Raw genomic sequence first — 14,760 nt, forward strand, 5'->3', positions numbered from 1 at the left:
TACGATGGAAATCACGTGCTGCTCCCTGTGCCACCTGCTCTCTGCCCCAGGACACAAGTTATTTTCAGACCGTGCTGGACTGACGTCTCTGTGACTCTCCAGGCAGTTTTGTTGCACCTGTTAGGGCGGGACGTCTTACAACTTTCATTCATTCTGAGCGCATGGTCAGATCAGACACGTGGAAACACACTGTGCAGGTGTAGCAGTGGTGTGGAACGACTGCTTTCATTCAAACTGTGTGTCACTATGGACTGCAAGAGCTATTGTGACAATGACAGCATTCCACAACTTGTAAATTAACCAGTATGTAAATTAATGTACTTAAACGACGACCTAAAAAATAAATAAATATGGCCAAGTGCAATATCCAAATTGCAGTACCAGAACCAAATCACAATGTTTTGGGGAAAAACGTGAATGAGAAATGAGAAAACAGCCTTATAATGAAATACTGTAATGCTGCGTACATGTGGCCTAAAAATCTTGTTTGCCAGATGAAAGAAAACATGTTGGATTGTCACATAATCATGATTTTATTGTATTCATTTATTCAATAAAAATAAAAAATGGAATGTAATGTAAAAAGGATCATTCCTGCTAGATTAGTCGACTACACGATTAAACATTGCCATCCTCGCCAGTCTGCACCAGAAACACTAGTCAGTTCAACTATTTAGCAATATTTTATTCATGCACAATGCCAGTTACCTGCTGCCTTTAAGATGTTATGCAGCCGCTCACCACCAGTCAGGGCTGCCCCCAACCCTGGTATATAATCACTTGACTGGAGCACCATGTGCCCAGGAGAGCAGCTGCTGCTGTTAGCACTGCAAACGTTAGCCACACTGTGTAGCAGGCTGGCAGCAAACGTCAGCTCCAGGTCGTTCACACACAGACACTGTCATCCTCTTTGGTCTGAAAGGTTGAAGCATTCAGTGAGTTGCCATATGTTGTAGGTTAACATCCAATGTTTTTATTGCACAGCACAAAGTAGCGGGCATTTCATTTAAAATATGATTTGGTATTTGTAGACTGCGATGAACGGCTTCAAATGGCTCTTAATAGCACACAGTATTTTTGCGGGCAGTGTCTAACATTATCAATTAATAATTTTGCTCAAGTTTAACTGCGTCCTGAGTGTTTATTTACTGTTAGACTGGTCAACTAGTCTAAATTAAATTTTGCATTTAATCAACAGGGAATTTAGTCCTCAGGAACATGCCAAAAGTCCTACTAATGGTATTGCTCATTACAATCACAATTTCAGTCAAAATAATCACAATATAACTTTTTGTACCACATTGTGCGGCCCTAATGTAAACAAACAATATTTATATACTGAGATGTCAACCCCTGTCAAACTGGACATATGCAGATATATTTTTATAATATTTTATAAATATAAAACTCTCTACTGAATGATAACATAGGTATAAAAATGTGTTATTATAATGAGTTTTGTTTTAAAATATATTTTTTAATGAAAATGTTGGCCCTTTAAACCCCCAGATTTCTGTCAACTCCATCCACCTTTTACAAAACATGATTTAATCAGGCATAAAAAGGGTTAGCTATACCCTATGGACCCCTGTCTCACTTCCTGGTTTAAAAACGGCAGGAATACTGCTCAAGCACTGCTAAACTTTCTGTTTTTTGACAAAGTCAATAAATAATATTACTAACTGACTAACATGTCAACTCCGTAGTCCTTCTAAATCAAAGCTAAATAATAATTATGGTTAAAAAATGTGTCTTTTGATTAACATGAAGAGAACTCTGAGCAACTTTAAAAAATAAAATGGCTGCTCACTACGACTATGCAGTGAAATGAAAACATTTAACATGTCAACTTTGTCAGATGTCAACTCAAGTTGACGTCTACATTTAATATAAAAAAATCACTATGAGGTTGGCCTGTTACAAAGTTTCATAGCCAAGAGTTTGATCTTTTAAAATATACTTTTCCAGAATAATTGAAGAGAATTGAAGAGATAAAATACTGAAAATATTGAACAGTGTTTTCCAAGATGAACTCTACATTTGGTCCGTGAGTCAGTCACCTCTCCTGCCATTTGTTGCCTTGTAGTTATGTAATATTTGGCGAGTCCATAGTTCTTGGAACGCGGTGCCAGACGGGTGCTGACACAACCTCATATACAGGGTCATTGTGCACTCACACTGGGTCACAATGGTGCCCCATTAACAAGTTAAATTGGAGATTCATCTCTTACTTATTTTGGTAGTTGTGACTCTGTATGTTTGAATGCCAGTGTGCAGATTCTGGAAGCCGCTCACATGTAATGAGATAGTCTCACATACATCAGGAGTTTACATAACTGCCATTGATAGCTACATTAGCCATTTTAATGTGTACGTGTACGTGCGTGTGTTCAGGTCCAGGCCACGGTGGTCGGGTTTCTGGCCTCCATAGCTGCTGTGATCTTCGGTTGGATCCCAGAGGGGCACTTCAGGCTGGGCCACGCCGTGCTGCTGTGTGCCTCCAGCGTGGCGACGGCCTTCATCGCCTCTCTGCTGCTAGGTATGACCAGCACACAGGGTATGAGGGATATTCACAGTGTAAACCATAGACTGTGACCAAAAATGGATGCCGCATCTTCCCCCAATTGAACAAAAACGAGGCCAAAATATCACGGCGACCAGTGTTGCCATCTTGCGCTGCTGGAGCCAGATCTGTGCAGCAGTGATCAGATGTGGAGCTGCAAACCCAATGGCATGAGATAACTAAATAAAAAAATAAAAATCTCACTTGAACACTTGAACAAGCATTGTCATACTATAAGAACTACTTAAAATGACAGGTAACATCTTTGGGAAAAATGTATTTGATGTGTACTGTGTAAGGTTTTAGTTCGGCCCATGTCATATCTGCCAATATGGAGGCGGTGGGGTTTATGACCTATACATATACAGCCACCAGGGGGAAACTGAGACGTCTGTGGCGCTGTCATGTGTCCAATCTATATATACAGTGAACAGTAAACAGCTACTCATCATCAGGCATGTCTGGGTCACATTAGACGCCCTTGCCAGTGGTGAAGTTCTATTCTCAACTACTGTTTCCGCTAAATACCACCTAAGCTAGTTTATGTAACTGACTGAACTCATGAATGTTTAGACAGCTAGGTTAGATTAAGTGGCATTCAACTAGCTATGTGAATATCAAAGCTATATTACTCTTAAATAATTAGATACATTTACTTTTAGCCACAAACACAGTTGTTTTCTCATTAGCTTCAGTGTTAAATTTCAATGTAAAAATGGTCCAAAGTGAATTTTTATTAGATTAAGACGTTGCTGCACTTTCAGGCAGCTAAAGCTAAATGCTAACAAAAGCAAGCTAGCATGTCCACAACGACAAAACTAATATGCTAATGTTTAACAGGGAATGTTTACTATGTCCATCATCATAGTTTAGCATGTAAGCATGCTAACTGGCATAAAACAGACTAGAGCTATAGCTGCAGGAATATGTGATTAACCAAAATAATAAACCAAAAGTACTGCACAATTAAATTTCACCTAGTGATGTGTCAAAAAAAGAAAAGTTAAGAGTCCCGCCCCTTTGAGCACATCTGTCAGTTTCTTCTTTTGTTTCCTGAACTTAGATATGCTAGGCTCGTCTATGTTGAAAAGAAAAACACTTTTTGAAGGTGGCGTTGCTGAGGGACCCACCTGGCTAGTTAATGATTTATGTAGGTTAGCTAACTACTTAGCTAGCATTTTACAACGACTTAAAAATCTGTCTTTCTTTTCAACATAGGCAAGCCCAGCACATAGCATACATAAATACAGGAAACAGGAAAGAGTAAGTTGCTCAAGGTTCTGCTGGCTACCAAGCTTGCTCAACTGTTACTGGAGGACAGAGCAAAAAAGGGGTGGGGCTTAAATCTTCTACCACTTGATCTCTGTCCAATGAGAGAAGACATATTCTTAACTGTCCTTGCCATGAGATCACCCTGTTTAATCTTGCTTTGTTGAATTAGTTTAAACTGGTCTATTCCTTTTAAACCAGTTTCTCTCATAAGTTCTTTAATGCTGCAGATCTTCTCATTTTGTGTTTTTAACCCAACATTCAGGTTTTGTTTTTGCCAGTATCAGCTGTCCCGATGGAAAACAGAATCCCAAATCAAACTCCTGGAAAAAAAAACTACACCCTTAAAGTCAACATGTTCTACTCTGTTTTCGCTCCTCACACTTGTATGAAGCAGCCAATAAGAGCCCAGAACCCTGATGACATATGGTTACACTGAACGTCATCATTATTAATCAGAACAATATACATCAGCATGTGAAGCTGTGTGTGACGGTGGCATTAGATGTCTTCCATGTTGTGACATCTCTGACCTCTAACCCCCCCACAGGGCTCATCATGATCGGTGTGATCATCGCGTCCAGGAAAGTTGGCATCAACCCCGACAACGTGGCCACGCCCATCGCTGCTAGCCTGGGAGACCTGATCACCCTGTCCCTGCTGGCAGGCGTCTCGACAGGACTGTACAAGGAACTAGGTAATGAATACACACAAGGGTCACATAGTGCATCTGATACGTTTAATAATATAAACGTTCAGTTAATGGTGCTTCTCAGTGCTCACATCTGAGTCACACGTCCCAATCTATGAGATGTCTTTGGACTTCAGAGGTTATTCTGTGGAAGAGTGTTATTTAAATTTTGCACTTTTAAAATAAAGTTAAAATGTCAAAAATAAAGTATAACTGTATTAGCCCCAGGCAGAAGAAGAAGAAAATAAATCAGTGGAGGGAGATTTCGAGAGTAAAGACAACATTTGAGGGTTTTTTTTCTCAACTCTTCAACATTAGTCTCAATATTTCAATGTTATTCTCAACATTTTAACTGTATTCTCAAAAATTCTCAGCATTTCAATTTTATTTTCAACATTTAGACATTGTTCTCGTCATTCCGACTTCTTTCTCAACTTTTCAACTTTATTGTCAGTATCTTAACTTTATTTTCAACATTTCAACGTTTTTCTAAACATTTTGACTTTATTCTAAACATTACTCAAAATTTCAACTTTATTCTCAAGTTTCTGACTTTATTCTAAATATTTCAACTTTATTCTCAACATTTTGACTCTCAGCATTACAAATTTATTCTCAACGTTTTGATTTTCAACATTTCAATGTTTTTCCAAACATTTTGACTTTATTCTCAACATTTCTCAAAAAGTCAACTGTACTGTCAACAACTTTATTCTCAACTTTTTGACTATATCGTCAACAACTCAACTTTATTCTTAACTTTTTGACTTTCTTCTTCACATTTCAACCTTATTCTTGGCGTCTCAGCTTTCTTCTCCAAAGGCAAAATTTTAAAAATGTTTTTAAACATGTTTGTTGTTTCATAGTGTACTCTTCACTTGTTTGCTCCTTGTGTACAGTGCAGACTTTACTGAGACAAGTGTGAGCAAGAAAAATGCAGAGAAGATGGAATGTAAAAATATAATTTTAAATAATTTAAGGGAAATCAGTACAAAATGCTGCAGCTCCTGCAGCTTTATTAAGAGATCATATATATTGTGTTGTGTAGTATTTATATAGAATATCTTTGCTTTGTGTTTTATGTGTCTTCTAAAACCTTGGGGCCACGTTGGAAATCAATCAGTCAAAAACAGAAAACACACAACAATCAATCCTGTGATGACGTGCTAAAAGTAACTCCCAATCGAGTCTAAGGAGCAGAATCATTTCTACAGATCTGATATTTCACTGATGTCGTCATCACAGTTGTGAAGTTGTGATACAACATCAAAAGCCTGTGTTACCTTTGAAGATGTTATGATAGAGGGGAGCAGCGTGTGTGGAAATGTGTGAAATGTGAGTCTGCGTCTGGCTGCGTGCTGTAAATAAGGATGAAAGCCGCCCACGCCTAACCTCGCTGTGTTTTTAGGGCGAGAAACTCCACAGCTATTTGGCTCTATTGTTAGCTCTGTGATGGTGTCTGTCTTCACCGCTGACAGACAGACAGACAGACACTGACACACACAGGAGCAGAGAAAACCGTCCTGACCAGAGTGTGGTGTAATCCCATAACTCGTCTGAGTCTTACACAATTTAAATACCGCAGTCAGGCACTGTGCTGAGATTATTTGGGTTATTTTGGTTCAAACGCACAAAAACACAGCCGGTGTCTGGGCCTTGTGTACGTAAGTGGTGGTCTGTCTACTTAAATGTTGTGTTTGTGGTGGTTGTGTTGCGTCCTGTAGTGTCAGTTTAGTATCAACACTGCCTCCTAGAGACGACACCGAGTACTTCCTGTCCTGTCAGATCTAATCCTCCAGATATAATCCTCACAGGCTCAGTATTTAATATCTTCTGCTCTGTTCTATTCATCAGTTAAATGTCAAACTCACTTTTTCTTTTATTATCATCGAAACTGATTGAATTGACTTGTAGCTATTACTTTAATATTTGATTTAAATATAATCTAATGTAAGCCATTTTACAAAAACTATGACTTTGTGATCTGGGTTGTATTTTCAAGTCTAAGATGCTTTTAATAACAGTCATAACAGCAAGTTTTATTTAACAATCTTTAGAAATTAGTACAACTAACCTAACCTAAACCTCACTGGACACCAGCTGTTTTGTTTTGCAATAATATTCCACATTTCATCCTGCAGTGAATAACACCATGTTTTCACTTTATTCTTAACAAAAACTTGTTTCAGGTACTAAAATATGAATACATTAAAAATACTACAAATGGTATAGTATTACTGAAAATAAAACACTGGAAAAACTGAGGGTAAGAATCACAAGAGCCCCTAGGATTTGATATTATTGTGATACTTAAGTCACAAGAAGATATTGAATGAATGGTTTAATTAATGACTTTATTTCAAACATAAGATAAAAAAAAAAACATATAAAAACAAGACAAATTTTGAAAAAAAAAAAGTTGGTAGCAGTTAAAGTTATCCTTCCCTAACCCTCACTTCTCCTCTATTAACTCATGTATGTATATATAGTATAATATATTTACATACTATTAGATTTAATATAATATAATATTATTTTATATTATATTACACCAGTAAGTATTTAAGAAATTTTAAACATTTTGTAATATGCTGAATATTAGAAGAACATATATTGCCAATGTCCTAAGAAATGTCTTAACATGTTTATTTTATGGCAAAATTTTGGCCTTTAATATCACTTAAAAAAAAAAAAACAGCAACATATATTCCTAATTATTACCCTTTTTCAATGTGAAATTATGTCCCCCTCAGAAAATTTTGCCAAGGCATATTTTCATATTTTATCTAATAAGATCAAGTTTTCCATTTGTTCATCTCACATCAGTTGTTTCTGTTGCAGCACAATGGGATTATCAAGCAGTCAGACTGACTAACACTCTCATACAAACCCAACAATCCTTTGCTCTGACCTCTGTTGACCTCAGCAGAAAAAAAAACTCAGCACCATCTAGTGGACTGAAAGAGCAACTGATTTTATTATTCATGCAGCAATTCAACTTACCAGGCCACCATTATAAATAAGAATTTCCCCTTAATGACTTACCTGGTTTAAAAAAAGGTAAAATAAGAAAGAAAAAACTTGACCTCTGTGTATTGATACAATATTTCCATGCAAAATACTGTGATTTACTGCTGTATTGACTAAAAAACTGAAAAAAAATGTCTAATAGTTAGATACGAGACATACAGTATAAGTTCTCTTCTCTTCCTCTCACACAGAGTACAACGACTATGCCAACCCGCTGGTGTGTGCGGTGTTTGTGGCCATGTGCCCCCTATGGGTGCTGATAGCCAGGAGGATCCCCTCCACCAGAGAACTGCTCTACTCCGGCTGGGAGCCCGTCATCATCGCCATGGCCATCAGCAGGTACAGAACACACACATCAATTCATGTGATTCATGCATTTTCATGCCTGTCAGATTATCACAGTTACAGTAAATCAGATTTTTAAAAAATGTTTTTAGTTTTGCAGCCAGCATTTTCTGTGTATTTGACTTTTTTTCTGTCCATGTGCCTTTTCAGTGTTGGCGGTTTGATCCTCGACAAGACCGTCACCAACCCAAACTTTGCCGGCATGGCGGTCTTCACGCCGGTCATCAACGGTGAGGAGTCATGACAGCTAAAGGGTGAAAGTTACTAAACTAGAGACAGATGAAGACGAGTGGTGGGGTAGAGAACAACAGACAATACGGTACTAAATAAAACAACAAGCAAGCAGTGGTAAAGATGGAGGACAAATATAGAAAAACCTGTTTAGCACTGAAACGTGTGTAAATCTGTTGGTGTCACACAAAAACATGATATTAGACATGTTTCATATTAAAAAAAATAAGATAGGAGTGCCACAAAAAACAATTAATCTGTAACAGAATAAGAAAATAAATGTGGAAATATGAAGAGGAATAAATAAAAGAAGAAATCAAAGTGGATATATGAAGACAAAAAAATCTAAAAGAATAATTATTTTCATACTTATTTGTTAATTTATATCTGAATATATTTATTCATATATTTATTTTATTTATAATATCTTTATATAATATAATAGATTTATTTTTACTCCTTATTCCTATTCTTTTCTTTATTGCTTTTGCTGTTCTTTGAAGGGCCAAGCTGTCAATCAGGTGGCTTTGGGCGGGTCTTCCTGCTCAGGCTCAAATCCTGCACATATGAATCCTGCTCTGGGGCCAAACAAATAAATGGAAAAATAAAGGAAAATGCTTAGAATTATTCATTTATATTTTTTTTTATTTGTCTTTATATGCACACATTTATTTATTATTTTATTTATTACCACATTTATTTCCTTATTACTTTGTTATTTTTTATATCTGTTTTCATATCAGGCTTATCAGATTAATATTAAGCTTGTTTTTTCTGTTTCCACCCTGTATGTTTGTGTGTGTGTGTGTGTGTGTGTGTGTGTGTGTGTGTGTGTGTGTGTGTGTGTGTGTTATCAGGTGTGGGAGGTAACCTGGTGGCGGTTCAGGCCAGTCGAATCTCCACCTATCTGCACATGAACGGTCTGCCCATGGGGGATCCCAACCCCACGCCCAGGAAGTGCCCCACACCCTGCACCTCCTTCTTCGGCTCCTGTAAGTCGACGGGCGGCCGTGGAACGTTCCACTGTTTCTCCGCTGCTTTTTATCTCATGAAAACAGAAAAAAACCTTTCCATCACGGGTCGTCACCAGGGTTTGGTAGAGGTCCACCCTGTCCTAAATTCTGCCCCTCTCTCTCTCCTCCAGCTGTGAACTCTCGGTCGGCCCGTGTGCTCTTCCTCCTGGTCGCCCCGGGTCACCTCGTCTTCCTCTACACCATCAACTCTCTGAGGGGCGGACACACCACCCTGACACCCATCTTCATCACCTTCTACCTGGCTGCTGCACTACTACAGGTACACATACAAAACACACCCTAGCAAGCCTAAATGACAGCACATACCTCGAAATCTCTCCATCATGTCATGTGGACCCATCCTGCCCCTGAGGTGAACAGGTTCAAGAATTGAGTTTTCTCTGTTTCTACATTTCTTCAGGTGTCTGCTGAGCTAAACTTTGATAAAACCAGTTATTATAGGTGTGTAGGATCAAGTAGCTGCTTCTAGTTGGTGTAACAATAACAGTGGAATACTCATTTAATCAAGACAGTCATTAACATTTTCACAAATACATGCAAGTGTATTATTAGTATGTGTGTCCATATTCATCCAGTATTGTGCCAATGTCATGACGCTGTTCTAATGGTCCATTATTCCAAAACTCCAACAGTATGAAAGCTCTCCTATTGGACCAAAAGCCCATTTCCCTGTTTTTTTGACAGCCTGTTTTCCTTTTTGCCCCTAATAGGCCATTTTTCTGCCCTTACAAATAATGAGCGTTAACCCTAACCTAACCATACTCTTAAGTGCAGGGACAGCGTGTATTTTCAGAACAGCAGACCTGCAGAAAGGAGGTTTGGTTGATCTTGCAGCCTGAGTTGTATTAACAACATTGAAGAGTGGAGATTGTGTTACAGCGAGAACCAGACCAATAGATCCATGTTATATTCACTCTTCATCTGTCGCTTCATCTTCATGCAGTTCTCATGGGGCGTGTGTTATGGGGCGTTCAAACTTGCACTGGAAAGTCAGAATTTCGAGTTCCTAGTAGGAAATATGTTGGTGTTCAAGTTTGCTGTGGTGTAAAACATTCTCAAACTGTTGTGAATTGTTGTTGGTAACTATAGATATGAGTAATAGTGGGACTTCAAATTAAAATATGAATATAATGCACCACTTAGTGTGGCATCATAATAAAGACTCCAGTGTCCCTGGTAGGAGGAGGTTCTACTTAAAATTAGATTCAAGAAAAGAGAGGAACATGAACCATTTTTGGAACTGTGAACTTTTCAGAATTCAAAATTGTGAACTATGAGTGTGAACTAGTTCACTTTACCCTGCATGAACTTAACTTTGAGCTGGTTCTTTTTAACTGTGAACTTGCACAACACCGTCTGTTGGACAAATGGGTTTCCGGTCCAATGTGACATTTTTATAGGGTTTTGAATTATGGGCTGTTGGCACAATGGGCAGTCCTGACGCACACATGCAAACAATAAGCTAGATTTTATGAAAATAGCTACGTTATGAATAAACACCAGCATGTTTTTCTTTTCTTTTGGTTAGAGCTGTGGCCACACGCATCATGTCATAAACATCCAGCAGAGCTAAAATGAGAAATCAGTCTCTCCAGGAACATGCAGATTTTCTTTCTTTGTTTGGTTTTGTTTTTTGCCCAGGATAACTTAGTCATTTATTATTTAAGATAAGATATTACCAATACCAAGCAATACAGATAGGAGGATATAGAAAAATATATGAATATAGATAAATAATATAAATATATATATATAAAAAAAAAAGTGTTCTGCTGGGAGCAGTGCTGGTGGAGTCACTGGAGGAGCTCATCACTGCTGTGATATTGTCCTGAAGGGAGTGGGAATCATTCTCCATCACGGATGACAGCTCAGCCATCATCCGTCTGTCTCCCACTAACCTCCACCAGATCGAGGGGGCATCTCCTCAATCAGTGTGTCAAGTCTCCTCCTATCAGGCCTCGAGATGCTGCTGCCCCAGCAGACCACACCATTAAATAATGTGTCACAGAAGGTCTTCAGGAGTCCGTCTTGTTATCTTGCCTGATTTCTAATGTTGCAGTGATTTTGCAGTGGCTTCTCCAAAATATTAAGCAAAAATCTGCAGTCAGAGTTCTCTGATTTTAGCTTCTTAGTTGTGAATATTTTCTGGTTTCATTACTCCTCTCTGACAGTAAACTGAATATTTTTGATTTGGGGACAAAACAAGACATTTGAGGATGTCATTTTGGACTTTGGAAAACCCTGATTAATATTTTTCACCATTTTCTGACATTTTATAGGGAAGTTAGCCCTAAACTTCAGTGCTTCCTACTATGTCATGTAGGGCTGGTTCATGGAGCTTGTCAAATAGTAATGGAACTTCCAGTTCAAACTTCCAGTTTGACGAGTTTATGTGGAAATATGGCAGAGAAATCCTACAAATGCTGTACGTTTTATGGACTTGGCTGAATTTTCATAACTTTTTGTCATTGCAAGATCATGAATTTCAGGAAGAACTAAAATTTAGTAAACCTCCGATTTGGAACCAGTCGGTTAACTGGTTAACTGACATCTGGACTAAGACTTCCTCTTCCATGTGTTGGTCATTGTCAACAGTCCAGTTAGCAACTTGAGACGAGAGAATGGAGTAGGAAATGAGATTTTTATGTCTTTAATTGATCGGACCACTGAAGGTATGACAGGAAAGGAGGAGAGAGAGTGAGGGAATGACATGCAGCAAAAAGCTGTAGGCTGCTTCAGAGGACTCAGCCTCAGCACATGGGGCAAATGCTCTACTAACTGAGCCACCAGGCCACCAAATGCAAATTATTAAAAAAAAAGCTAATAAACAGCTCAGTCATCTTCAGACAATTAATTCTGTCAATAAAATCTACATTCTGTAGTTGCTTTTTGAGACTAAAGCCTCTGTGGTTTCTGTAAAATAAAAGGTTAATTTCTTCTTGGTCTTCAGGTGATGATCCTCCTCTACCTGGCCGACTGGATGGTCCACTGGATGTGGGGCCGAGGCATGGACCCCGACAACTTCTCCATCCCCTACCTGACCGCTCTGGGTGACCTGCTGGGGACCGGCTTCCTCGCCCTATGCTTCCACATGCGCTGGTTCATCGGGGACAGAGACACTAACACGGGCAACTGAATGCACGCACGGACACACGCACACCGCAAACAAAAAGAAGGAAAAAAAAAAAGAAAAGAAAAAATCACATACTGTACGCTCGCGCGCACGCACTCACGCACGGACAGCGAGGAACATCACCCGAATGCCTGAACTTTATCTGACAGTGGACTTTGTCTACGATGAAAGGGCTAATCTCTATAGGGCTCTGACTGATGGTTTAGTGCACTTGTAGGGTGGTAGCGTCTCATCTTCAGGATATCAAGACAGACAGTATCTGTGGAAACACGTATCTCCACCTCAGCCATTCAGCAAAACTCCACCTGATGGATCCAGCCCCACAGACTACACTATTCCTCCTGTATTTTACTTAATAACTGAGTCCTACTACTTTTGCTATTATTGACAATGATTATTGTTGTTGTTAAATAATGCATTTGATATGAATCTATGTGCAGGGCCAGTTCTCATTATTTTCAATGGGGACCTCCCGTTTTTAAAGATCCAAGTTCTAACACTTGAAGATGACAAAACACAGCAAAAAAAAAATTATCCAAAAAAGCCTAGAATGCTTACTCACCAAGTGCTACGTCACATGCAGAATGAATATTATTTAAAATGGGAATCTAACGTGTCTCATCTCTATTTTAGTGTGGTAGGGTGCATAGGGTTAGCTGTTCTGTGTTTTGCTTTGGCCTTGTGACAGTAGGGAACAGGGTTGGGGGAGTTTTACCACAGGGGACTGGACCACAAACGTAACAAGCTAAATCCCTTTTTTGGCGTCGCTCCCGTCAGCGGACGGCTTAATTTGAGTCAGGATCGTAATTCCTGCCCTTACTTCCCCTCAATTCTTGGCTGGTGAATCGGTGATATCAGATCAGCTCACAGTCCAGCAAACGCTTACATCAGCCACCAGCAGATCGGATTTACCTTTGATTTTGTTAGCGGGTGAGAATGTCCTAATTAATTCCTCTTTAAAAGGTTGAGAATTGTGTGTTCGCTCACGCAATAGCCTGTATTTAATACTTAATATTTTGGGCCAAATCTACTAAAAACTGCCATTATGCAATATGTCCTGAGTCAGATTCTTCTTTGTTTAAGCAAGCACAGAGAAACAGTGGGAAACAGTATGTGGAAAATGGCAGCGCACCTGTCAGTTAGGAATGTGTCACACAAAAACACACACCTCGCTGTGTGTTGCAGCCCACAATGTTTTTTTTTTTTGTTTTGTTTTTTGTGCGGATGCCAAAAGGTTAGAGAGGTGTAGTGAGCTGTTCCAGGTGAGAATAGCACCAGTCCCCCTGTCTGAAACCATCTGCCAACTCTCTACTGGAGCAGGCTGGCTGTTGTTGTTGTGTTACCCGAGTCAGGCTTACAGTAAGTGACAAGAGGCTCAACATGCTGCAGCGCACTGCCTGCAGAGCTCGTCCAACTGAACAGCGTCGTCTTCACACATGGTACAGAGTGTGAAAGTGCGTCAAGTTGCTTTAGCCGGGATGTGCTCGCCAGCCGGTGTCAGCCGGCGCAGTGCGATACTAGATGAAAGATACTGATTGCTGATATTTTATGTGGATGTTTGATATCTTTAGATCTGTAATTTGACCATTTTGATTCCAACAAAGTAGTTGGAGCACTGAATCGATGAAAGACAGACCAGTGAAGTTTAACGGTTAGGTCACAGTGGCTACAGGAAGTCGTGGCAAACGTTTTTTAAATATTTTTATGGAAGACTAGAGCAGCTATGCTTGCAGTTATTTTTTTTTAATGCTGTTGAAATCACACCTTATTTCATGATCTTGTTTTCTCATGATAATGGGTTAAGTTATCTCATTATTTTGAGAAAACAAAAGGGCAATTTCTTGAGATTATGCAAAAATGTATGACCAGAAAACAACTTTTGTTATCTAGACAAAAAAGCTCTTGATAACGGGTTCATTATTTTGTTATCTTGAGATAACAATGCTTGCTTTCTCATGCTAATGGTTTAATTTATCTTGTTATCCCAAGACAACAAATGACCAATTTCTTGAGATAACAACATGATTTATTAGGAGAAAGCAACTTTTTATTATCTCAAAATAACAAAGCCTGTTTTTGTGATAAGAGGTTCATTTATCTCATTAAATCAAGAAAATAAAAGGGACATTTTCACATCTGACAGTAAAATTAAAAAACAGCTTTTTTCGTAGTAGGTTTGTGCGGTTGGACTAAAAATTAGTCAAACTCACTGACAGCAACTAGCCAGATATATTTGCTAAACTGTTTTCAGCACAGTGTATTTAAACTTTTAAACTTTTATTAACATTCTTAGTATCAACAGGTGTGTGACGTGGGGTTGATTATCTTGTTATCCCGAGATAACACAAGTTGTTTTCTTGAGATAATGAAGTTATTAACTTTTGATGTTGAGATAACAGCATTAAAGAATAATAATTGTAAGCAGAGCTGTCCTCGGCTTATGTTTATCTTAGTGTTGGTTTTT

The 14,760-nt window shown here is 38.7% G+C and overlaps 1 protein-coding gene across 2 annotated transcripts in view; it reads left to right on the forward strand.

The window, feature by feature from the left end:
• Window positions 1–14,482, forward strand: part of slc41a1 (solute carrier family 41 member 1) — a 39,453-nt gene extending 24,971 nt beyond the window's left edge. For both annotated transcript variants that reach the window (XM_084727126.1, XM_084727133.1), the window contains exons 5-11: window positions 2,395–2,539; window positions 4,383–4,529; window positions 7,745–7,892; window positions 8,049–8,128; window positions 8,987–9,121; window positions 9,274–9,422; window positions 12,114–14,482. In XM_084727126.1, coding sequence (XP_084583252.1) covers window positions 2,395–2,539; window positions 4,383–4,529; window positions 7,745–7,892; window positions 8,049–8,128; window positions 8,987–9,121; window positions 9,274–9,422; window positions 12,114–12,299 — 990 coding nt within the window. In that variant the 3' untranslated portion in view covers window positions 12,300–14,482. The remainder of the gene's footprint in view (window positions 1–2,394; window positions 2,540–4,382; window positions 4,530–7,744; window positions 7,893–8,048; window positions 8,129–8,986; window positions 9,122–9,273; window positions 9,423–12,113) is intronic.
• Window positions 14,483–14,760: the final 278 nt, after the last annotated feature.

This window comes from Lutjanus erythropterus, chromosome 2 (assembly GCF_056507025.1).
Source record: "Lutjanus erythropterus isolate fLutEry1 chromosome 2, fLutEry1.hap2, whole genome shotgun sequence".
NCBI classification, from domain to species: Eukaryota; Metazoa; Chordata; class Actinopteri; order Lutjaniformes; family Lutjanidae; genus Lutjanus; species Lutjanus erythropterus.